General features: G+C 41.9%; 1 protein-coding gene across 5 annotated transcripts in view; it reads left to right on the top strand.

Moving 5' to 3' along the window:
- TAOK3 (TAO kinase 3) overlaps window positions 1–24803 on the top strand; it is an 83252-nt gene that overhangs the window by 22762 nt on the left and 35687 nt on the right. For 2 of the 5 annotated variants that reach the window (XM_051633609.1, XM_051633606.1), the window contains exons 2-9: window positions 13577–13675; window positions 14878–15088; window positions 18595–18666; window positions 19476–19577; window positions 20016–20061; window positions 20883–20979; window positions 23259–23372; window positions 24420–24511. In XM_051633609.1, the coding sequence (XP_051489569.1) occupies window positions 14969–15088; window positions 18595–18666; window positions 19476–19577; window positions 20016–20061; window positions 20883–20979; window positions 23259–23372; window positions 24420–24511 (643 nt within the window). In that variant the 5' untranslated portion in view covers window positions 13577–13675; window positions 14878–14968. The other 3 variants (XM_051633608.1, XM_051633607.1, XM_051633611.1) reach the window with 3 other exon arrangements.

Raw genomic sequence — 24803 nt, 5'->3', positions numbered from 1 at the left:
GTAGAAAATGGGGAGTTTCTGTCAAAAATCAAGCTCTCTAGTGTGGAGTTAAAATTAAGGATACCCACCTGTACCTGGTGGTCTTGATCTGCAAAGGCAGAAGGACAGAAATAAGCAATTTACTAGGGCTTTGCTCACACAGTAGTGTTAACTTGTAGCTATTTTATCTCAATATCTGTCCAAACAAACAAAGCTTTAAGTGGTCAAGTGATGCCTAAACAGCTGTCTCTGGAAATCACTAGGCCATAGCTGCTCCAGCAGCTGTGCTTTCATCCAGCACGAGGGCAGAGCTGGATCTGTTTGGTTTGTGTTGTGGGGAACCCTGTGGTGTGTCTGCTCTTAGTCGAGCAAATCTTACGAAGTGTTGAAGGGCAGGTTGGATGGGGCTTGGAGCAACCTGGTCTAGTGGGAGGTGTCCCTGCTCATGCAGGGGGTGGAACTGGGTGATCTTGAAGGCCCTTTCCAACCTCAGACCATTCTATGATTTAATGCTGGAGGATGAGGAGGTCCTGTCCCTGCTGGGTGTAGCTGCTGTAACACATTGTCAGTGTTGCAGTTCCTCTCTGCTCCAAAGCAAGCATTAGCTGGCAGAAAGTTTAGATCAAATGAGGGAACTGTGGAGCACTGGGATGCTAAATGTCAATATTTCTGTTGTTTTAGCTTTGGTGATGGTCAAATGTAACTGTTTGCCAGTGGGAACCAGTAAGTATGGACCAGTACTGAGCTGCAGCCTTGTAGGTGACAGGATCCCTGGAATGCTGGCTTGTGTGTTGTACTTTTACTTGGTATTTTGGTTAATGTATTATCCATAGTAACCAAACTTGAAATAGTAACTCTTACTCCCAGAACATCCTTGGAAGAAGTTTGACAGCTTCAAGAAGCTTTAGGAAGTGTAACTGGAATTTGTCTGTTTGACAAAAACAAATCTACAGAAGGAAAAAGTGACTTTTCCTGGCATATGAAAAAGCTGCTGCCCCAGGAATATGCCACAGAAATAATGAATAAAAAGACTCCTGAACTATTTCCTATTTTCAGCTATTATTCATGCTCAGCATAGTTGGAATATACTGAAGTAACTTATCAAATAGATCTACAATATTTGGCAAGGATAATTTCTTATCAAGTACAATAAACAGGGCATAAAGCAGTTTTCATTACTGGTCAGGTTAATAGCAAGTCTGGAGTCAGATGGTACAAGCAGGTGTATTTTTTTTAAGGAAAGATAGGTTAGTTGATGAGGTGATACATGCTGGGAGTCTGACAGTAATTTACTGTCCAACTCTGGATTAAGAAAAACCTCCTGAAGTAAATCTATAGGGAAGCTGTTACAGAGTACAGGTGCTAGGAGCAGGGAGACTGTGTGTGTGTGTGTGACAAACTTGTATCTCACTGTGAAAGATGCTGAACTTGATCTTCAAGATGAGAACAAAAGCCCACTGAGTGGAAAAAAAAAAAAAGTAAATAACCTACCTACAGAGGAGGTGATTCAGGGTTCTTGCTTTCACACTGGTCTCATCAGTCCCTGCTTGTCTTCTGACTGAGGTGGAAGTGTTCTCTGCTTCCCACTGCAATTATCTGAGCCTTGCATTCAACGTTACCCAGTGAGTTTGTTAATTGAGAAGGTTTTGTTTCTCTATTCAGTACAGAAGCACATGATATTTTTGTCCATCTCTCTGAATTAGCTGTTGTATTTTTGAGCTGAAACTTGTTACCTTCTGGCAATGTTCCTTGCTCTGCCTCTTCTCAGAGGGGAGCAGAAAGAGCAGCCTTGTGTGCTCTTTCCCCCTTTTATTTAATGCATCATTACCTTTTCTATTTATCCCCTGTGTAAGCTGGCTTCATTTTTAGTGTGCCTTCATGTTCATATCTTCCCCTACATCTAATGTGTTTCTTTTTCTGCTTTGTTTCTGCTGCATTTTTCATGTATCTGATGTGGGATATTGTAACGGGGTAATATGGTATCTTTCATCCTTCGTTTCTGTAGTGACACTAGTACTTTTGACATGGCTTTTTCTCATTGCATTTATGCATCCCAGCAACTCCCATTTTTTGCCTTTTTGACTGCCTTTGCTCACTGAGCAGATGTTTCCAGAGAGCTGTCTACAGCAACCCCCAGGTCTTTTTCCTGTGTGGTTACAATTAATTTAAAATTCAGCAGTGTGTGTGAGTAGCTGAAAATTATTACTACTACTACTGCTGTATGTTACCCACTGTAACATCAGCCACTACTCTGCTCCTGACTGTTCTCAGGTCTGGGCCACTCATGGTGGACCTTACTGTGTTTTAACATAATGATTTCATCACCTCTGCTTTAAATGAATGGCTGTTATCTGCAAGGTAAGTAACTGAAGCCTATTTGGTGGGGTTAAATTTAATATATACACATGTATGTCATTACTCTAAATGCCTTCTCAAAACCAGCAAGCAACAAAATGGTTATCTTGGTGGTGATTCCAAGACTAAAACTCGATCCATTACAGCTGCCTCTAAATGGTCTCTTATTGCTATGCAGTGTTTACCAACAGGCCTGGATTTTGTTGCTTCTTAGCCATTGAACTCACATTTAAAATCAGCTGCCAGTTCCTTGGCTGCTGCTCATACAGAAATATAGATCTTTCTAAATTATTCTTTAGGGTATGATCTTTCATTTTCTTTGAAATCCTTTTTGTTTTCTTGCTTTAGTGATGTTTCTGATCTGAATTTCTCTTGCCCTCTCTTGCTTTCAAATGCCAGTGTAAATGTCTGCCACTGCCACCCATGGGAGACACCTTTACCAAGCACCCCTTTGTCCCTGCAGCTGCCCTCCTGAATTCTGTCACTCTTTATTTTTGTGCAGTTATGCAGTTATCTGGTGGCATTAAGGGACTTTGCATAGAAGTTGGGCCTCCCCTGATAAGAGCTTTCTTTCATTGACTGTGTAAGTCTTTACATGCTTTCACCAGGTAGCCCAACGACCAGAGGATTTCATTTAAGGTTTGATAATAGTTCTTGTTGCTGATATCCATAGTGTCTTCTGCAGCATCTGTTTTTCATTACTGGAAATCCCAGCACACAGAAATACACTCCATGTTTTTCCTAAAAGCTTTTCTATTTGGTTGGAAGAGGACTGCTGCTCCCCTCATCTGTTACATTCATAGCACAGCATATTGCACTGCTAAAGTAGCTCATAAAATACTCCGTTGCCATGGTGATCTACCTTCCCCTTTTCCTAAAAGGACCCACTAGGTCCTGGGAGACCAAGGCTGCTTGCTTTGCCTCTGAGAAGATTAGTCCCATCCCTTATTTTACCCTTATTTATATCTTGTTTTCTTGAGGACACCAAGTAAGTTTTGTTTACTGATAATTTCTTTTTCTCCCTGGGTTTAACATCCTGAAATATTAAATCTTAATAGTTTAAAGCTTATTTGAGGGTATGCAGTAAGGATGCAGAACTGAAACTTGCATTTTGAATTTCAAGTGGAAACATTAAATTTAACCATAGATTATTTAAAAGCAATGTTAGTTTAGACTGTGTATTGATTCTTCATTATTTAAATGCTGATTTTTAAAAACGTGTTCTGAGGGGACAGGTACTTGAGTTTGCATATCCTAACCCAGGTGGTTATTACTCTTCTTCACCATCTGCCTCTGCTGATCTCCCTTGGGTTGGAACCAAAACTGTGTGTGTCTGAAGAAGGCTCTGAGCTGCCCTGAGGAGCCCTGGCTCTTCACGAGCTCAGTTAATCTTAAACATCTGATTCCAGTGCTCAGTGAAGCAGACTTTTTTCCCCTCCAGTTCTAATTTAAACCTTTTTTTTTTTTCTTCTTGTATCCTGGTGTCTTGTACACTAGCATATTAGCAATAATACTTGTCAGGCACAGGGAATTACCAAAACGTGGTACCAAGATGTTGATTACAGGAAAATAGTTGTCTTCTGAAGGGGCAGCTGCAGCATTCTGCTGCTGGGCTGCCAGAGTCCTCTATAATCAGCCAGGAGCCTCCTCGTGGAGAGAAAATAAGTGTGTGCAGACTTCAGGATGAATAATTGTCTTTTGATAAATGTGGAGCCCAAAACTGCCACTTTTCTTGAAACTCTTGGTGACTGAAACTCCCATGGCGCTGGTCCCATGGCCTCACTTCAGGGTGTGTAAGCAGTTCCTGCCCTTGGTTGTTTATTCCTGTTTGCCAGGATAGACAGGGAGTGAGGTCTGGGAACAAACGTGGTCCAAAAATGACCTGTTTTGGCTTAGTAGTTACTTGTCTGGATCAGGGTCTTGCTGGAGTGAGTGTGAGGCTGTAAGGTGGCTGTGCTGGCAGGATGGAGAGGGAGGCTGCTGTTGGGAGCAAGTCAGGAAATGCAGGTAGAAATTTTCTCTTGAAATCCTGCATGTTTTTCATGCCTTGCTAAATGAAGATGGAATTATCCGAAGCTTCACAGACAAGCATGGATGTGTAATGCAGTTAGGTGACAGTTAGGTTTTATCAGAGTTACTCAAAACTGTTGTGTGCTCTAGAATCTCAAACTTCAGTTTGCAGAGTGAATACAGGAAAAGCCTGGGGCCTTACCAAAAAGTTTATTGCAAAACACTGGAGTAATCTGATGCAGTGATGCTTGCAGGGCCTTGCAGGAGGTCTGAAGCAGTTTCAGGAAAGGGAGTGGTGGTCAGAAACATGTTAGTGGTGCAAGATGCCTCGGATCTGGATTAACATGCACATAATGAAATGGCAGTGGAAGCAGCTTCTGTGGTGTCTTAAAGTCCTGAAAAGAGAGTTGAAGGAAACAAGGACAGCCTCCTGCACCTGTGACAGTGTCTGTGCTCCTTCTCCATTCATCCAGCCAGTATTACATTTTATTCCTGCCCCTTCTTGAAATAACCTGTGCACAATGCTTGGCTTTGAAGAGGTAGGATGATATTCTAGGTGAATTATGCTGTAATTAGTGAACTTATTTAACATGACATTTTTTTTTTTTCAACTAGTAAGCATCAGGCTGTTAATCACATTGTTTGTTTCTTTTCTGACCTGATATTCAGATGGCTGATTTGAAAGAATAAAAGTCAAATGTGAAGCCTTTCCTGAACCTCTTCAGGTGATGGAAGAAATGTGTACTTTTCTGAAAATAAACAACAGTGACAGTGGAACAACACTTCCTGCCTTCTGTATATATAAATCATATGTTTACCCATATACATTTTTTAGTGGCATTATTGAGGGAGAGACTGAATCGAGTAATTCCTTTTTAACCTTTCTTCAAATGCTATGATTTTTTTTTTAAACAAGTAAATTTGTGGATGTATGTTTTAAAATGGAACATATATTTTAAACTGCATTCAGAAAAGAGCTGCTGGAGGTGCCAGGAGAGAAGTGAATATGAATGTGACCTTAATATATAAATGTTCCTCCAAGCGTAGCAGGAGTATTTGTGGCCCAGCTCTCTCTAAAGCAGAATTGCCAAAGTCAAGCTGTGAGACAACTGCAGTATTTGTGCTTTTCTTGAAGTGAGCTTGGGAGAGGATGGAGGAAACTTGTGTCTGTATATTTGTTCCTAAAACAGACAAAGCTTGGTGATGAGGAAATCACTCCTGCTCGTAGCGTTGAGGCACAGCAGGAGTGCACACCTTGGAAAAGTTGCATGTATTTGGAAACTTGATACATTTGCTTGCTTTTACTCAGGTCTTTGAGATCTTGGGTGATTTATTTCATGAATGTTCAGTTGGCCAGAAAAGCAGCTTCCCATGTCAGTGTGTGTAGTGGGGCAATCAGCCAAAACCTGAAAATTATGCAGCAGATGATCATTCAGTGAGATTCCCCCCCCCTCCAGTTCTTTCTAATCTGAAAACCTCAGATTTATTTGTAGTTGCTTATTCTTTGCGTGACCTTGAACAGGTTTTGTTTCTCCTTTTATCAGCTTCTGTGTTTCATAAGGCATGGACAGTCTGGCCTTGAAACCTCAGAGACAAAAGTACATGGACACTCTTAGAGGGTTACAGGTAACAGCAGCTCCCCCCCATGCTGTGTGGTGCCCCCTGATGTGTCCTTCTGTGCTGCAGAGCTTCATCCCTGCCTTATGCACCAACTAACCTCTAGTTTATCTGGGGCTGCCTGGGAAAATTTAGTGCCTACAGTTGTAAAACAGGCTACTGGACCATTTAATGAGTGCATTGTGCAAGGCTGGAGGCTGCCATGGTGCAGGGTGCTGTTCCTGGATGGTTACTGCCTGATGCAGGATAAAAATACATTTGGTACTTTCATGATTCTCTGATAGCTGCTGCATGTAAAATAACTGCTGTGATTTTCTTAAGGATGTTAAAATGATCCTGAAGAAGAGGTATCCACAAGAGGGCCATCTCCTAAGGACATATAATGGCTGATACAGCAAACTTTCAGTTCTTCGTGGGTGTTGAATACCAGCAACACAATATCTTTCTTTCTTTCTTTCCAGATGTTCAGCCACCCAGTGCTCTTTTCATAGAGGATAAACACTCTTCTTGCATGCAGTTATGAGATTATAATAAGCATGGTTTGGACATCAGACGTCCATATTTCACTTCTGTGTCTTTTATTGCTAGCAATAGAAAAAATGGATATACTAGAAAAGAATAAACTTAGAAAGCCAGTGAGTAGGTTGTGTAATAGTAATGACTGATTCTGTCTTGGCTGGTACATGCTAGATTAAGTTTGTCTTCCTTTAGTAATAGTATTCCCAAATGAAATGGAAATTGTGTGGATTTTTTCAAAATAAGCTTTTCCATGTAGAATTCCACTCCTGTAGCAGACTTTGAACACCTGAGGGAAACAGATGTAGCCAGTTTTAATCATATGAGTGTGGAAAAAGTTCCTGTTATGTATGTTAATGGTTGCAGTCATGCCTGTAAATAGGTCAGGAGGAGAGCTGGATGTGTAGGAGTCAGTCACTGAGGGTGGACAGAGCTAAAATGATAAACCCAAGTAGTCAAAAAGGCTGTTTCCTGAAGTGTTATCTCTGGCTGGCACAGAGGAGGCAGGCAGGAAGGAGACCTAGAAAAGGAGAAGCGTGTGGCTGGGAGAGATTCATGGGGCAGAGAAAGGGGGGGATGCAAGGGGAAGTGTAATACAGCATGGATGTCTTCGGGGAAATATATTGGAATGCTGGGGCTTTTCTCTGCTGCTGCTCACACCAGCAGCAAGGGAAGGTTGGGATTCAGAAGCCTTTCCCTCTAAACTTGATCACTGGGGATGATGAACCACAAGCTGCACTGTGCAATTCTCTTTAGAAAGTAAGGATTTGGAGGGGGGGTGGTTATTAAGAATAAGCTCATAATGAAAATCCAGGGATGTTCTTGGAATCATGGAGGGGTTCTCTGGCCCTCTGTGACCAGAGAAGTCTCTCTTCTTTCCCCTCCATGACTACAGTCAGCATCTGTTTTCACTTTCTGTGAAGATCAGTTGTACTGGGGTACAGCTTCCAGAAAATTACTGTTTGAGTTTTATTTTCTTGCAAATGGAGAATAAACAATCTTTTAAAGAGAAACTTTTTTGAAGTCAGCTGCTTTTATGACAGAAGCTACACAGCTACCCCAAGCACTGTTACATTGAAGGATCTTATTCATTGTCTTGCACTTGCATAACCAAATCACTTTTTGTCCCAAATGATTTTTCATATATATATATATATATATATATATACACACACACACACGTCCCTCCACTCAAAACCACTTTTTCCTTGGGTATCACAAAGTAACTGTTCAGCAGGGTAATTATATGTTGCCCTTGGTTAAATCTAAACATTCTCTGCAGCTTCTGACTTTCTCTAAGGGCAAATCAAAGTCATCTGAGCTAATGGTTTTAGTTTTAAAACTCATGGAATTTCTTCATGTCCAGAGTAACAATAATAGTGTCTTCCTACATTTCTGAAAAACTGAGCTTGAAATGCAGATGGAGATATGCTTTGCAGCCTCATTACATGTTTACTCTTTAAATGATCTGATGATCACTGTGATTGCTTCACCATCAAAGGTGTTGGTCCTAGAGTTTTGACTTGTAATGCAGGTGAGCAGGTCAGTTCTCACTACAGCAGCATCCTGGACAATCTGGAGTTGCTGTCTTTTTGGTTTGATTACACAGTGGTCAAAATATCTATCTTTAATAATAATAATCTAAAAATAGCTTTACACAGAAGATGGATGTGGCGACTTGGAAGCCATTACACTAATAGGTAGGAAACTCTGAGTGTGCTGGTGTCTCTTCAGGCTTCCATAAACAAATGTGATGACTTATCTTTGCCTCTGAGCAGCACACAGCATATACTCATGAATTTATAATTGTCTAGAGTTCGCTGTCTTTTAAGGAACATGATGAAAAGCCTGATAAACTACAGAAAAAATTGGCTGAAAATAAGCAATTTCCTCAATTTCATGTCCTATATGTGATGATTTAGAGACTTTTTGATGAGTAGTTCTGGGGAAATGTTTATTCCTCTCTGTGATGCTATTTGGGCTTCTGTACATTAGTATTTGGAATGATTCATGTATCTTCCCTCCCCTCCAGATGTGCCACTAAATTATTTCAAGGGTGCCATGATGAAATACTATAAAATGTTGGTGTTCAAAACAAGAAGCCTTTTTTTTTTTTTTAACTCCAAGAAGTTTATTTAATGATAAACCTGCAAAACCCTAATAATGCATTCAGTTTTCTTAAGAATCAAATACAGGTTCTGGGCCAAGAAATGTGAGTGTTAAATTGCCCCCAAACAAAATAAAGGCATGCATATTTTTATCACATTGTTTGAAAAACAACTGGAAAATTATTGGGAAGCATCACCTGGTGTCCCTTGCTGTGGAGTTTTGTTTTTTTTCATTGCACAAGCTGTTTCAAAGAATGATGTTTGACTTTTTAAATAAAGCCCAGGCTTTGGTTTTAGAGGGGTTTTTCTTTGTATAGTAGACCTGCAAGTGGTTAGTTTAATTTCATATCCTAGGGGCACTGTGCACCTTAGTAAAGTTTTGATTCAGGATTTTTATTAGCATGAGTAATCTTGTTAACTCTAAATGACCTGATGAGCACTGGAGAGAACTGAATCCAAGTGTGGATGTGGCAGGAGGGTATTTGAAGTGGATTGCTGAGCTGAATACTTGGTGAAGATAAATTCTCACAGTTCTTTTTAGAAGTTGTAAGTAGTGAAGAGCTGTGATTGCATCCAAATATTATGCAAACATTAATAAAAATCATGTGTGTGATTGACCTGAGTGTTCTGGGAAGTGATTTATTTGAAAAACAGAGAAGAAAAGGGAGTGTTTGAGGAACCAGCCTGTCTCAGCTGCTAGCTGGATGCCCGGGCACCTTTTGTGCCTATCTTCTGGTTACATTACCCAGCTTTCCTAGCAGACTGTGTCCTGATTCCTGAACCTGGTCCTTCTCCCACCTCCTAATCATCTCCAGAGCATTTTCAAAGCCTCAAAAGCACTTTACTTTGCTACTGAAGGTCACTGGGTACCTTCAATTTCTATAATGTACAAATGGGATCATTTCGCTGCTTAGAAATTTGCAGGAAGGACAAGAGAGGACTTGCTGCTTCTAGACCAGTGTGAAATTTTCTTAGAATCTTGGGACTGATTAATTTAAGCAAACTAAGTCTGTAGTACAGTTGCTTTTTGTATACACTTACACAAGCAAACTTGTAAGGAGCTTGAATTTATGTACCAGAAATGTGTATCTGGCTGTTCTAAGCATTAAAATAAACTAAGTGCTAATATACTAGGAAAAACCAGGTATGATGCTTTTCATAGCGTTAGCTGGAAATATAATTCTTAACAATCAAAGAAATGACACAGAAAAGCTTAAAATATGGAGGTTTATGAGCTTTTCTCAGAAAGCCAAAGTACCTGGTTCTGTAAAGGGATGGACTGTTCAGCCTAGATTATAATCTGGGTGTGAGGGAATTCACTGCAAAAGCACTGGATGAAATATTTGTGTAGTAGTCATTAAAGGGAAGAAAAAAGCTCCTAGTTTTTAAAAAACAAGGCAAAAAAAAACCAACCCTCAAGAAAATCCTCAAAACTGAAATCAAACAAAACAAAATTTAAGTGTGAGGACTGCAGTGGAACTTGAACATGGGCCTACTTTGAGCTCAAAAGTTTTCTTATTTGGGACAGGTTTTATTAGCTGAATTGAGCTGAGAATTTCCTTCTAAATGTTGTCTTCCAGATTTGTGGAGATTTTGGAGAGACTGAATTGAAGAAAGGGGGCTCTGTGTGGTTGTCATTCTTGGAAGAAGAATTCTGATGTAAAATTATTCCACCAAAAATATTCATCTAAAAATGAATGTATGAGCCATGTCATGTTGCTCCTCCTATGAGTGGAATCTGCTGCTGTTCCACCCTGTTTCCTGTAGCTTGTTTTTCTGCATGAAGTGGAAAACTTTGTCCTTGTTTTGGGAAGTACCATGGTGTAGTGAGGGACTAAAATGAGTGTTATTTATTTCTGTACAGGCCCATAGTGTTGGGAGATGCAGTTCAAGGTGTGTTCCACAAGCCACACGCTTGTGCTTGGTGGGACTGAAGCTGAGATGCTTGTAGGGTGTGAAGACTGTGCTGTGAGCCAAGGATGCTGGGCAGGTTGCTGGGGACTTAGTGAACTTGTTAAAGAAGGAAGCAAATATCTTAACTCTTCTGATGCTGTGAAGACATCTCATTAGTTAGAGAATTTGAATGCACAAGTGTGTCTTACACATGGGTGTCTTTTTAATTCTGTGGAATATTTGGAAATGTGGGTGATTTAGCTCTTAAAGGCACTTCCAGTTGTGTTGTTGCTTCTTTTATATTCAGGTCAAGGTCTTTTCTCTTGTTTAATCACAAAGTGGTGAAGGTTGGGAGGGACCTTAAAGACCATCAGTTTCCAACCTCCCTGCTATGAGCAGGGACACCTCACACTAGACCAGGCTGCACAAGCCTCATCCAGCTTGGCCTTGAACACCATCCACAACCTCCCTGAGCAACCTATTCCATCTCCTTACTACCCTCATGGTGAAGAATTTCTTCCTGATGTCTAACCTAAATCTCCCCTCTTTCAGTTTAAAACCATTCCCCCTTGTCCTATCACTGCCCTCTCTAGTGAAAAGCCCCTCCCCAGCTTTCCTGGAGCCCCTTCAGGCACTGGAAGGTGCTTTGAGGTCTCCCTGGAGCCTTCTCTTCTCCAGGCTGAACACCCCAACTCTCTGTTGTTACTTATGATTGAGGAAATTCTGCTTCTCTTTAAAATGTTGAAAATGGATCTTGTTTCCAATTAGCAAGACTCGTTACAGCATTAACCAGGGCCCAGTCTGAGTAGTCTGCAGGTTGTGCCACTGGTGTGGGGCACAAGGAGTCTTTCTTCCAAGACAGGGATTTTTTGCTAGTAACTGTTGATGGAGAGAGCTTCAGTTTCTCGTCTGAGCAAAGTGCTGATCTCACTCTGGGAAGTCTTGAGTCACTCGTTGCTTCCATAAGTGGCTGCTAGTGTGATTAATGCTGCTTTCATTTGAGATGTTCAGAACATGCAGAGTCTCCAATGCTGCCTCAGGTGTGCTTTTTGGAGGATGAAAATCAGGCTTCCAGTAGAAATTATTTCTTCCTGTGTCAGTTCAGTAGTTTGTAAACTGAAAGAACTCACTTCAGTTGACCATACCTTCAGCTTGAGTTTTCTACTGATGGCACTTGACTCCTGTAATGCTTTGCTAGTGTTTAAACCATTTTGATTTGTCTTGGGTCTTCAAGAGAGTTGTAGTAGTAAGGATTTGTAACCTGGCCAGCTTAGCTTGAAATGGAGTGATTGGTATTTTTTCTGTCTTATAGAGTTGTGTGGGGCTTGTAGTGAGAGGACAAGGGGGAATGGATTAAAACTGAAGGAGGGGAGATTGAGGTGAGACATGAGGAGGAAATTCTTGGCTGTGAGGGTGGTGAGAGCCTGGCCCAGGTTGCCCAGGGAAGCTGTGGCTGCCCCATCCCTGGCAGTGTTGAAGGGCAGGTTGGATGGGGCTTGGAGCAGCCTGGGCTGGTGGGAGGTGTCCCTGCCCATGCAGGGGGGTTGGGACTGGATGATCTTTAAGGCTCCTTCCAACCCAAACCAGGCTGGGGTTCTATTATTTCAGCGGCCGTGTGAAGGGTTCCCAAAGTTCTTATCAAGAGGCACTGCAGGTTCATATGAAGCAGTTGATCATCATGTTAAAATCAGCAGTACTCAAGTTACTCTTCAGACACTTTCCATCCTAAGTTTTTCAGGCAGTCATTACTGGAAAAATGATAGTCCTGCTGAAAAGACCAATTCTGCAGCCCTGCTGTGTGTCTGTCTCAACTGGAGGATGACACTATTACTTAAGGCTTAACTTTAAGTATTAACATGTAATTTCCCATTTGAAATACTAATTTATCCTGAGTATTAGAGCTGCACACATTTTGTTTATGGCAGAGAAAGTTCATTTGCCTGGAGATGGATAAAACGGTTTGGTTTTATTGTTCTAAAGCCACATGGATTTTTCATTTGGCTGAAGAATGCCAGACCTGAAATGCTGCATTCTTTGCCCCTGTCTGCAGGCACGTAGTAAATACAGCACCTTTGGGTGAGGCCAATCAGCTGAGAATGAATAATCATTTCATTCATCTGGCTTTTGTCATTAGTTTGTTCTTGGGATTTTCTCAAATTATTTTTTTTATTAAAGTAAACATTGCAGATCCTCTTTCTGGATCTCTTCAAATAGCTTGTTAACAGCTTAGTATCGTTGCCCTGTGTTGAGAACAGTAGGCAAAAATACCATTTTTGGTAATGTTAGCTACCAGCTCATGTTTTTTCCTTAAAAAATGAGAAGATGAGTTAGCTTGTTTGTCATTAACTCAAGATGTGTATGAATTAAGATTTTGGCAGTATGACTATTGCATTTTGCTTTGCTTGTGAAACATTTTTCCTGTGGATATAGCTGCATGAAAATCTTTCCTGGGAGGGAAACATAATTCCAAGCTCTGTGTCTTGGACTGGACTGAGAGGATGGCTGTGACTGTTGGGGTGTTGCTGCCTGGGCAGGAGTGAGTGACTGCAGGCAATTGCATCCTGAGCTGGGAGCAAACTAGACTGATGGGTCTTAACTGGTTGCCTTCCTTTTTCATCTTTTCATTGCTTTTTCTCTCCCTCATGGAATCCAACAATGTTTGCCTTATGAGACTTCAAAGAAAGGCATTAGTATGTCATCAGGTACAACATCCTGAGTGAAATAATAGACTCAGCTTGGTGAGCTTTGTCCTTTTTACAGGCAATGTAAAAAATGTAGTCTGAGAGCAAACATCCATGCTCCTCCTATGCTCTAGTAAACTGAAGTGTCTTTAGAAAAGCCAAAGAGCATGATATTTAACCTGCCTTCCTGGTGTCCTGTCTTACAGTGATATATAGCAAACCCAAGGGCTGTAAGAACACAGGAAGTATCTTCAACTAAAGAAACACCTTTACCCTTCACAGCCAGTCCTGCCTTTAACTGTGCTTTCAAATGCTGCCTTGATAGTCAGTGCCCTTCTCTAGATATAGTAATGAATGTTATGAGGTAGAAAACTTAAAATACTTCTTCTAAATACTGGTATTTGTTTTCCTTTGCAGGATAAGAGAGCACGTGGAGTCTGGGAGGACGAGAGCACAAGACAATGCTGCTGAGGGGAGTCTGAGCCACAGAGCATGCTTTGTGCCACAGTGACCGAGGTACCCTCCAGCACAGCTCCTAGGGCACCTCTGGTGATCAGCACTTTCTTCTGCTTCCTGCCCCATTACTTCTCCTCAGCCAAGTCAACTCTCTCAGCCCCAGACCCAAATTGTGCTCTGCTTTCCTCAGGCAGCCTGGATGGTGCTTGCAGTCTGGAACCTACTAAAGCCTTTTGTGTGTGTTTTGTTTCATTTTGTCTGATTGCTAATTTTCAGCTGCTCTCTCTTTAAATGTTACACTGGTTTGTGTCGTGAGGGAGGCTGAAAATTTTAGTGTATGTTTTCAGAAGGCCTTTTTCTTTTATGCACAGAGAAGGTGTGGTCTTGATAAGTGAGGTATCTAGAAGTAGCTTTGAGACCTGCTCCAGACTTAGAAGCTGCTGGGTCTCAGAAGTCAGAAGCAGGTGGGTAGAAGCATCAGTCTTTGCTTTGCACACCAGAGCCTAATGACCCAATGCAAGTTTTTCAGGATGTTTACATGGAAAATGTAAAACTTTATGATGTTTCTTTTTTCTTGTTTTCTTCCCCATACGTTTTTGGAGATGAATATTGGAAATCTTCATTTAATTGCAGCTCAGTTCTGTGCTGTCTGATTATATGCTTAGGCTAAAGAAAGATGTTAAAGAGGTAAAGATCTGGCTCACGTGATGGGGTCTAGGATCTTTCAGAAGCAGTTCTGTGACATGGGAGCCATCACAATCCACACTAGCTGTCTTCTAGCTCTGAAAAATAATAACAAAAAAATAATAATCATGTGATTGTGAAGTGTCTCTGTGGCATAGAAGGTAACTTTTCTCCTAGCACCAGCTGGTAAGTGGGAGTAGAGAAACCAAGCAAACAAACAGCAGAGACAAGCAGGAGGAACAATGGTGATAGTCTAAAAACTGACACATGAGGAGACCAGCACGAAGAGTAACAAAATCACATCACGGGATGTTTTGCATAGCAACAGGATTGTTGTCTTCAAGTGGACTTCAGTGTAACTGCAGCATTTGCTTCCTGTATGAGATAAAGAGCTGCTGGACTCTGAATGTATTTTAATCTCTACATCTAAATTGGACTAATAATTAAAAAGAATTAGTTGAAGGAAACAATACTGAGGTCTATTGCTTCTGGAAGCATTTCCTCTTATTTTGCTGTCAGAGAAGTGAAAGCAGAAAAGTGCATAAAGGAAACAGATTAAAGAGAAACTTTTTCACCAGGTGCTGAATGCTGTCTGCAAACTGCTTTGTCGATGAAGGAAGAAATTGATTTGAAATTGGAAGCACAAACTAGTTCCTAACACTGTTCAACATGCGCAAAGGGGTGCCAAAGGACCCAGAGATAGCTGACCTGTTCTACAAAGATGATCCCGAGGAAATATTTGTGGGTTTACATGAAATTGGACATGGAAGTTTTGGAGCAGTTTACTTTGTAAGTATAGTTCTTCACCTCTTTCTTTTTTAGTTTTTTTGCAGTAGCAGTTGACTATAGTCTTCATTGTGCACCCAACCATTCAGGTTAAGTTAATGGTACCTTGTGCTGCCTGATGCTGTTGAAAGTTGAATTTAAGCAGCTGGAAATCAATTGACCAAACTGGCATTTCAAGATATGCTGCTTGGTGCTCAATATGTAAATTGTTGCAAATGAATAGATCTAGTGAATGAATGATTCAAAATGCACTTGGAGTTAAAAGCTACTGTTCTTAATTAATTGGCATTGTGGCTGCTTGGGTAGTGTGGAAGTCCCATCATTGCATTCAGGCTTTTGAATGATTCCTCTGCTGCTCTGATAATTTAGGAGTTTAAAATAGCTTTGAGAAATCATTCTGTTTTCCACCTCTTTGTCCCCCTGTTCATCTCACAAGATACTATCTTCAGTAGCAAAAGCGAAGTGGAAGTCTCAAGAGGAGTGGGAATTCAAGTGGGAAGGATGTTGTGTTCATTGATAACCAAGAGAATTTAATCTGGACAGCCACAAGAATAGTAACTTTACAAGTAGTATCAAGCAAAGACATCTAAAATACTCGATTTGGAAATAATTATAATCCAGTCACTAGCAGAGAAACTACAATTATTGCAGTATGGAAAAACAGTCAATGACAAATTAAAGCTTCTTGGTAGCAGGGCCTGCCACTCCAGAAGATGAAGTTCACTAGAACTGAGATTTCTGAAGATCAGACATTAGTTTTTAACTAAGCTCCTGTGCAGCTGTAGCTCCAGAACCTGGCAGTAACTAGCAGGAGGTATTTGCAATCACTCCAGTTCTCCATTTATGGTTGTGTTCAGTGATGGTGGAACTGTTGTGAGAACAGGAGAGGGGCCTGATATTTTGTCAGGGAAGCAGATAACAATGGAATAGCAGTGGAATTCCTCAATGTACAGTCTGGTAGCAATGATACAGGGGAGTTTCTGCCATGGGGGTTGTCAGCAGTGGGACAGAGACCCTTCTAGATGCTGGGGTAAGTGACAGGTTGTGGTGAAAGTATCATGTTAACTGTTCTACAGGCCTGAGAGGGTGAGGCTGTAAAACTTCAGATGCCTGTTGATCCACTCTGTAAGAAGAGCAAGCATTTTTTTAGGTGAGTGTAGGGAGGTCCCACCCAGTGCATTTCAACACCAAAGGGAAAGGATGCATGGAATGCTTTAGGGTAGAGATGGAGCAAGGAAGGTGCCACCTTTATCATTCAGCTCTGGTGTTCAGAAGTTCCTCATACTTCCAGGGAAAGAGGGTGAGGAGTGTTAGAGATCTAATCTACCAAGCAGGCTTACAGCTTGCATTTCCTGATGCTTCTCTTCTTCCTTGCTCTGGAGGCTTTAGGTAAATGGTCTGCACTTCACAAACCATGGAGGGGTTAGCCAGCCTGCAGCTTCTGGCAATATTCTTGCAGCAGCTGCATCCTCCAAGCTTGGTGATTGCAGTGATGCCTGTCCTACATCTGAATTCATGTGCATCTTGGAGTAAGGCAGGGCTGAGAACAAGATCTCAGATCATCACAGCAGGATTTCCAGGGATCTTGATGTGCTTGGTATCAAAAAATGATAATAACTCAAAAAAAACTTAGAAGGAACAGGACTTTCTAAATCATCTAAAAGAATGGAGAAGAGACTTGAGATACCTAAGAAGGAGCAGGACATGGATTATTGTGCTGTTACTGCATTTCTTTCACCTTTTTTATTTCAATTGGACCTGACATTACTATAAACAGCAAATACATTCATCCCTGCACTGTTGTTCTGGTGGATTAACCTGATTATTCTAGCATAAACTTGACTTTTTTTTTTCCCCAAGCTGTTTTGCTCTCCAGTGTATTATTGCCAAGGCTTGGCAAGATAATTTGCTTGAAAGAAAGGTGATGTCATATGTCAGAAGGGTAAGAAAAAAATACGTCACTTCTCAGCAGGTTTTAAAGTTGATGGTAACTCGACTTGAAAGCCACTAAGTTGATTTTGCACTTGACTTCAGAAGAATAGTTTTAATCAAAAACAATCTACTTGTACCCATGTTAGAAATATGGAGAAGTGATAAAGCAGCTGAGGGCAGTGCAAGGGAGGTCCTGCAAGCAAAATATGCTGCTTTTCTGCCAAGCTTTTCACTGAAGATCTCCAAGTATGGCCAAAACCACTTCAGCAAGTGGATATTTCTGTCAAGTGATCTTGTAGAGCCCTTGAAGTTATTTCAGCCAGGAGGATCCCAAGTGCTTGGTACAGGAAGAACTTCACCCACAGCTGTGAGAACACAGCAGGGTGCCATTTGGCAAAAAATTGGGGCTAAAATGAGAGATGGCATGTTCATCTGAAGATTCCTGGAGTTAGCGTAACAGGCAAGGAACACTTTGTAATTTCTTTACAACACCAGCATTAATTCATCTACTGGAGTAAAATACTCCTGATCTTCTGTGCTGAATCAGGATGGTGAAGGGTTGGGAAGGGTTTTGTCTCATCCAAAAGCTGTTTTCAGATTTCTCCAGCTTGTTTGAGGAGGAGTGTGAAGAGTCTGTCAACTCCCTCTAGAGATTCCTGTGGTCTTTTGGTTCACTCAACATAATTTTTCTTTGAAGTCCATGTATGGATCATGAAATGTCTTTCATTAATATGTTGCTTGAAAGTAGAGTATTTATCCTCTCAAGCAGCTGAAAGAAGGATTTACCACATTTAGCTTCTATTGTATTTTAAGCTTTTAACTCTCACTAATTTCTTGTCACAAAAATGGGAAATGGTTGGAGGTTCTGGGATTTCAGCAACTCTTAAGACTACAGCCTGCAAGTTTCCTGTCCTTTACATGCAGAAATGAGGGCAGTGCCAATCCAGGCAAATAGAACTTTTTTTTTTTAAAACTCAGTTTTCAGTCTTCAATCACCATCCCTGTACCATACAGGCTGCAGAAAAATACAGTTGTAATGATTGAGTAATATTCATTGCAAAACTGAGATCTGGTGCAGTAAAGGTTGCTTTTTAAAATGGAGATAAATTCCAGAATGAAGCATTTTCTTTAAACTAGAAATTGAAATAGCTATTTAAGAATATCACTGTTGTATAGAGGTTTTGGATGAAATTCTAGAGATTTCAATACACCTCTTTGTTTCTTTTCCAAAGGTTTCTCTAAAACTGTTTTTACTGCAGTTCCAATAAAACTGTATTTTGTATGTGGGTAGGTGCAATTTTGGGCCTTGCTTTGCAGTATCAGTGGAGGGGCAGCAAATGCAGTGAGGGTAAAGGAAGGAACAGTGGATATGAACAGATAAAGTCAGAAAATAATGTCAGAATAGTTGTCTGATAAATTTTGCCATGAGAAAGGTGATGAGTCTGAGGTGTAGGAGCTTGCCAGGATGTGATACAGGAGGAAACAAAGCCTGCATTTGCCAAAGGCACAGCTCACTCCATGGGAAGGGGAAAAAAAAAAAAAAGAAACTTCAGTTTGTTTCTTTCTCCCTACTCCAGGCTACAAATTCCCACACTAATGAGGTGGTGGCAGTCAAGAAAATGTCCTATAGTGGAAAGCAAACGAATGAGGTAAGATGAATAAAAAGCCAATTCTGGATGCAGAAGCTGTTACAACCATCATGTAAATCTGCCCAGGGAAATTACCTGCCTGTTTCATTTGACCCTGGCAGGGCAGCTTTTTAATGGGGCAGCTGTTGCTCACTTCCACCTGAAGCATTGAGGTTTGTGGAGGGAAAATGTGTTGATGCAAATTTTGACTTTGAACTTGGGTTGAATCTGCTCCTTTGGAATGGGGAGTCAATGTGCAACAGAGAGTGTGTTTGTCAGCTGGAGCCAAACAGGGGTGTTTTCAACTCATTTTTCCCTCCTTACCTGTTGGTCTCTCACGTGTGCTGAGGTCTGCTAAATGTCAGTGGCTTCGTGCTGTGTTACAGAAGGAGGTGAACAGCTACTATCTCTACAAATTCAATATGCAAAATAGCAGCAATGCTTTAAGAATTTGAGGCTTTGAACAACCTGGTCTAGTGGGAGGTGTCCCTGCCCATGCAGGGGGGTTGGGACTAGGTGATCTTCAAGGTCCTTTCCAACCCAAACCATTCTGTGAGTCTATGATAAATAAAAAGTATTGCAGTTAAAATGAGAAAATAATTTGTTGGCAATGCTCAAGCTTTAAGTACATCCAGGCAGGGTTTTGGTGCAACAGGGATCCAGACAACTGATGCACACTCGTGCTTTTGCAACTATGACTCTTACACTCTTTACATTGTAAAATAGCTTTATGGTTGCTTTTCAGACTGCACTGCAGTGTGTGGTGTATGAGAGTATGTAGGAGACTAAGCAGATACATGTATTTATACCTTTTTGCTTTTTGTTATTAGAAATGGCAGGATATCATCAAAGAAGTCAAGTTTCTCCAGCAGCTGAAGCACCCCAACACCATAGAATACAAGGGCTGTTACCTGAAGGAGCACACAGCATGGGTGAGTGAGGGACCTGGCATTCAGAGCTCCTCAGGAGCAGAAAATGTACAAAGGTTCAGTGCACACCATGTCTTTACATGCTGCTGCATTCATCCCATGCTGCCTCTAGTCCCTTTCATCTGAAGAAGCTTCCAGGAATAGTTGTTTAGGACACTGGAACAAATCCGTGCTTCTCTGAGACAGGCCCCTGTGTTCATAAAGATTAAACCCTTACTATGGAACTACCTCTCCAATATCTCCCCACAAACTTCTTAGTGCCTAAACCTTCTTCCCAGCAATGAGAGAGGTCTTCAGATTGCTGCAGTGCTCGGAGCATTTTGTTTTGTTGATATCTTCCTGCATTCTTGTAACTTCAGTTTTTGTTTCTGTTGTTTCTCAGCCATTCAAGTAGTAACTGTTTATGGGGCAGTTATTTAAAAGCATACTTTTTTCTTGCAGTTGGTTATGGAGTACTGCTTAGGATCAGCTTCTGACTTGCTAGAGGGTAAGTTTTATAAAGGCTTTGCTTTCATTTTTCCTAGTGTCCCTTCTAGGAGGCTGGTTCTCACAGACTGGTATTTTGCAGATGCTAGAGGTTGTCTTGTCTGTAATATCTCATACTGTTGTAGCTGGAATGTGCCTGTTTGTGATGAAAAGGGTAAGCTGAGACTTTCCCAGGAGGCCAGTGCTCCCTAGAGTTGGCATGCACATTTGTGTCATAAAACAAAGGTATAAATATGTATAACTGTGTTCCTGTAATTTGTGTCTTCTTGATGACTGCAGCAGACTGCCTGTTTTCTTAATATCCATAACAAACACCTGCAAAGATCACCTTTGCCCTTGCCCTGCAATTTGTAGGAGTAGTTATAGATGGTTTCACAGAACAAGAGGCTGGTAACACCTCAAAACTAGAACAGCACCTGCAGAGAAATGGGGAATCTAACCAAAGTTTGGAAAATCTAGTACTTCTTGTGGGCCATAGCTCTTGTATCTAAGCCACGGTCAGCCAAAGGTGTGTGCTGGCTGTGTTCAGGGATGTGTGGAAGGTGCTTTGGAGCATCTCTTTGTAGCTGGTATTCCTCACTTTCCTGTTGTGTTGTAGCTATTGGGGGAGGGGGGGAAGTGGGAAGTTTCACATCCAGTGATGTGACATGAATGCTCAAGCTGTGCATGGACTCAGAGGCAAGTAGGACAATGAAGGTGTTCACCTCAGAGCTGGCAGAATTGGTGGGGGTTCCTTCCCTTCAAGAACACTTTCTCAGGAAAAGATCACACTTCACCTTCTTAGGTTGTTTTGGTTTGATTTTAATTTATTTTTTCCCACAGTTCACAAGAAACCACTTCAGGAAGTGGAAATTGCTGCCATCACCCACGGTGCCTTGCAGGGGCTGGCCTACCTGCACTCTCACTGTAAGATCCATAGGTAAGGCTGGAGCTCAGTGCTGTCAAATGTCCTTCCATCTCCCCCTCTCTGGAGCCTGGCAATTGTTTCACTGTGTTTAAGTGACTTTGATAAATGTTATTCTACCAACATTTTCTCTGATGGACAGGTCAGTGCTCCTAATGTATAAATAAAAGCTGTTGGCAGTTAAGGAGTGCATTTTTTGTTGTTGTTGAAACAATGTGCCTTTAACCTGTGCTGAATTCTGTTCCATGTTAGAAATTTTTCTCTGCAGACACCTGAGCAACAAAGAATACACCTGAATAGTGGCAGAAAACACTGACAGGAAAAGATAATCCTAAATTTGCCAAGTAAAGTGGAGTGATAGAGCTGGCTTGAGACTAATTTATGGGGCTAAAAGCCTCTGTGTAGTTTACTGGCAAGCTTGAGACAGAAAGCTGGTGTATCTGAGGCTGAGACAGTGAGGGATTTCTACACATACAGGAATTGTCACCTGTTAGAATAACCATTTGGGGCAAATCTACACATGGTTCTTTAACCATATTTAAATTAAAAATGAATGTAAATTTATTAAGATTATTTTTTTCTCCTCCCTCTGCATGCCTGCCTTTATTTGAGCTTAAAAATACAAGTCTGAAATATTTTACATGTTTTCAAAGTGCATTGAATTCTTATTTATAGTAAATGACTTCCTGTCTGGACACTGCTGAGAATGAGGGGGGTTTTGACATTCATTAGGACTTGGTGATGTGCTGGAATTAGTGTTGTACATCCAGCAGTCTCACATGTTGAATGAGTACTGCTGCTGTAGTGGTGTCCTGCCCAGGGTGGTCCTGCAGTGTGGGAGCTTTCCATGAGCATGGAATGACTCCAAGTACCACTCTAGGTTTTCCTAACTAGCTAGTTTTCTTCTGAGGGATATTTGAACTTTTGGGGATGGGAAGGCAAGTCTTCTCTGAGACCATCAGGACATACCTAGTGTTCTGGGAGATGCTGTACCTTAAAAAGGAGGGGTGAGGAGTGCCATTCCCTGGCTGGCAGGCTCCAGCTGTCAGGAATGTGGTGCTGGTGCATCCAGAGGGGAGCTGCTCACCGGGAGGACAGATCCTGCTGGGAGGAGTAAAGCACAGGCTGGATGAGAAGGCAGCAGAGCTGGCAGGGGGACAGCGGGGTGTCCCTGCCCCAAGGCAGGGAAGGCAAAGCCAGCGTGCCTGGGAGTGCAGGGACACCTTGTGGGGATGCAGGGACAGAGCAAGGCTCCCGAGGTGTTGCTGCTACCTTCTCGTGGCGTGCTGTGAGGTGGCCAAGGATGGGATTTTCCTGTGGAATTGCAGGCAGGAGGCAAGTTTTAGTTAGCAGGTAGGTCTGCTGATCCCTAACGTGGTTGCTGAGTCCTCTGTGGATGGTTGTGCAGTGGAGATGGCAGCAGTGAGGACAGCTCTCTTTTGTGCTTTTGGGGTGTTTGTTCTTCCGCATACAAGGTGATTTTAGCACTTGTCCTCCAGCAGAAGTGACAGATGCATAGACCCAAAAGGTGGTGACCTGTTGACCTTTAAAGGTCTCTTTGAACCCACTCCATGATTCTGAGTAGCACTTGTGTGTGAAAAGTTCCATAGCTCTAGTTTTGAAGCAAGTGCTGTCCTGGGAATGGGAGAAGAGAGGGTCTGACTCCAGCTCTAAAGTACTGTGAGTAAATTCCTGTCCCTCCCAGCCTTGCCTATCCTGTGTGCTGGAGACAAATGCATCTCACCAACGTTGGTATCAAATGAAAAGGGTTGTTCAGTTTGCCCTGTTCTCTGGGTCTGCAGTGAGACTGGATTTGCATTTGATGCCAAATCATTATGCTTCAGCTGTTGTGTGATGATTCAGTGGGTGCTGTTCCTCTGTAGCAAATCAAGATGGCTTTGTCTCCCCTCCCATTTATCTAATTAGCCTGATTTTCACAGAGTCAGAGTATGAGCATGTTTGACAATACACAGTAACTTGTTTGTTTTGGAGCTCTGCTCCTCCTGATAAGCAGTTTTGATGTCACAGATGTCTATGAGGATACATCTATCCTGGATCTCTATTTGGGGCCTTAGTCTTGCAACCATGGCACATCTCTCACCCTCTGCCCTTTTTGGGAGAAGCCAGGCTTTCCAAAAAAGAAAAGCCCTGTCTCTGATTTCTCTTTCTGTAATTGTAGATTTCTAAATATCCTCAGTTTTTAATGAATGTTAAATTGAGAAAAAGTGTGTTTACATTGTTGGAAGTTATTCTACTATAACCAGACGTATACTTTTCTTCTCTTCTATTTAAAGGGATATTAAAGCTGGAAATATTCTTCTCACAGAACCAGGTCAAGTGAAACTAGCTGACTTTGGGTCTGCATCCATAGTCTCCCCTGCCAATTCTTTCGTGGGAACGCCTTACTGGTGAGTAAAGCCTGCAACACTTCAGTCCTTCCATAAGCCTCCTCTCTTCCAGTTCCAGCATTTCACAGTCTGAAAATAATCCCTGGCATAAAAACTTTGTTAACCAAGCAGTCTTCTTAAAATCCCTGTGTCCAGCTCTTCAGGAAGTGTGTTCTTGGTGCCCATGAGCAGAGGTGGGCAGTGCAGCACTTCGAAGTGGCACCAGTTAATGTTTTGACTTGTGTAATGCCATTGGCTTAAAAATTATTAACAGTTGCCACAGGTAACAGAACCAATACAACCACGTGGACAAAGGGAATCCTGTTAACCTGGCCACACAGCTCTTTAAATTCTGTTTTGAATAAGCTTGCTTAAGGGTCACTTGTGTTGCTTGGCATTCTTAACATAGTGGACCAGCATAGCTTTATGCTCCACTTATTTTGTGGCAGACACCCCAGGCATTGATGGGAGGTCACCTCCCACAGCCCAACCTCTGAACAAGTCCCTTTGGCAAGAGGCCTGCTTCATCTTTGAAGAATAAAAGTTGAGGCTGCATTTTTGCAAGCTGGGGCCACTGCTGCTTTTCCCCCTACTCCCCTACTCATCCCTTTATCCCAGACCACCACGTTTCCCCTCTGTTCTGGATTTCCCTGTTCCTTTCCTAGCTACACTCACAGGCTGCATATATCTGCTGGAAAATTCTCCTGGTGCACCAATGGAAAACCCACCAGCTCTGGTGAGAGTGAAAATGATGCCTTTAGGACTCTCCCAGCCCTTGCTGTCTGCCCCTGAGATGGGTGTGGGTCCCCCATGTGCCAGCATGTTATGCTAACAGCAAGATGATCAGGTTGGCCTCTTATTTACTTTCCTTTCTCAAACTGCCTCTTGGAAGAGTTGCTAGTGCAGGCAAGCATTCTTTCATTTCAGCATGGCTTGACTCAGCTCCATGCTGGCTTTTTTAAGTTCTGGTCTGCTGCTGAAGATACTGAAGCCATCTCATTTGAAGCTCTGTGCTGGGAGTCCCAGTTTGTGTCCCCTAACCTGCATGTTTTGCCCTGTGGTTGGTAGGATGGCACCAGAGGTGATCCTTGCTATGGACGAGGGACAGTATGATGGGAAGGTGGATGTCTGGTCTCTTGGGATCACATGTATTGAGTTAGGTGAGTAAATATTTGGCAGCTGAGATGAATCATTAACTGTCTGCAATATTTATTAGGAAGTCCTGAAAATACGGAAGATTCTTATTCCTCATAAGCTTTTTTCTTTGAGAAGCCTGACTTGGAAATCTTTTACTCACTGGCAAATCAAGAGTTAGCTATTAATGCTGCTGTGCCTTAATCTGGTGTGCTCAGTTATTCCCTTAATAACTGGAGGATTCTGGTCTTGTGTGAGAAGAAGGAATGGTTTGTAGTCTGTACTTTTCAAGCTGGGTTTTGAGAAAGTTGTTCCAGC

This window comes from Apus apus, chromosome 16 (genome assembly GCF_020740795.1).
Source record: "Apus apus isolate bApuApu2 chromosome 16, bApuApu2.pri.cur, whole genome shotgun sequence".
Taxonomy (NCBI): Eukaryota; Metazoa; Chordata; class Aves; order Apodiformes; family Apodidae; genus Apus; species Apus apus.
Note: the sequence above shows the minus strand (reverse complement) of the source record. Positions and strands in the feature narration are given on the sequence as shown.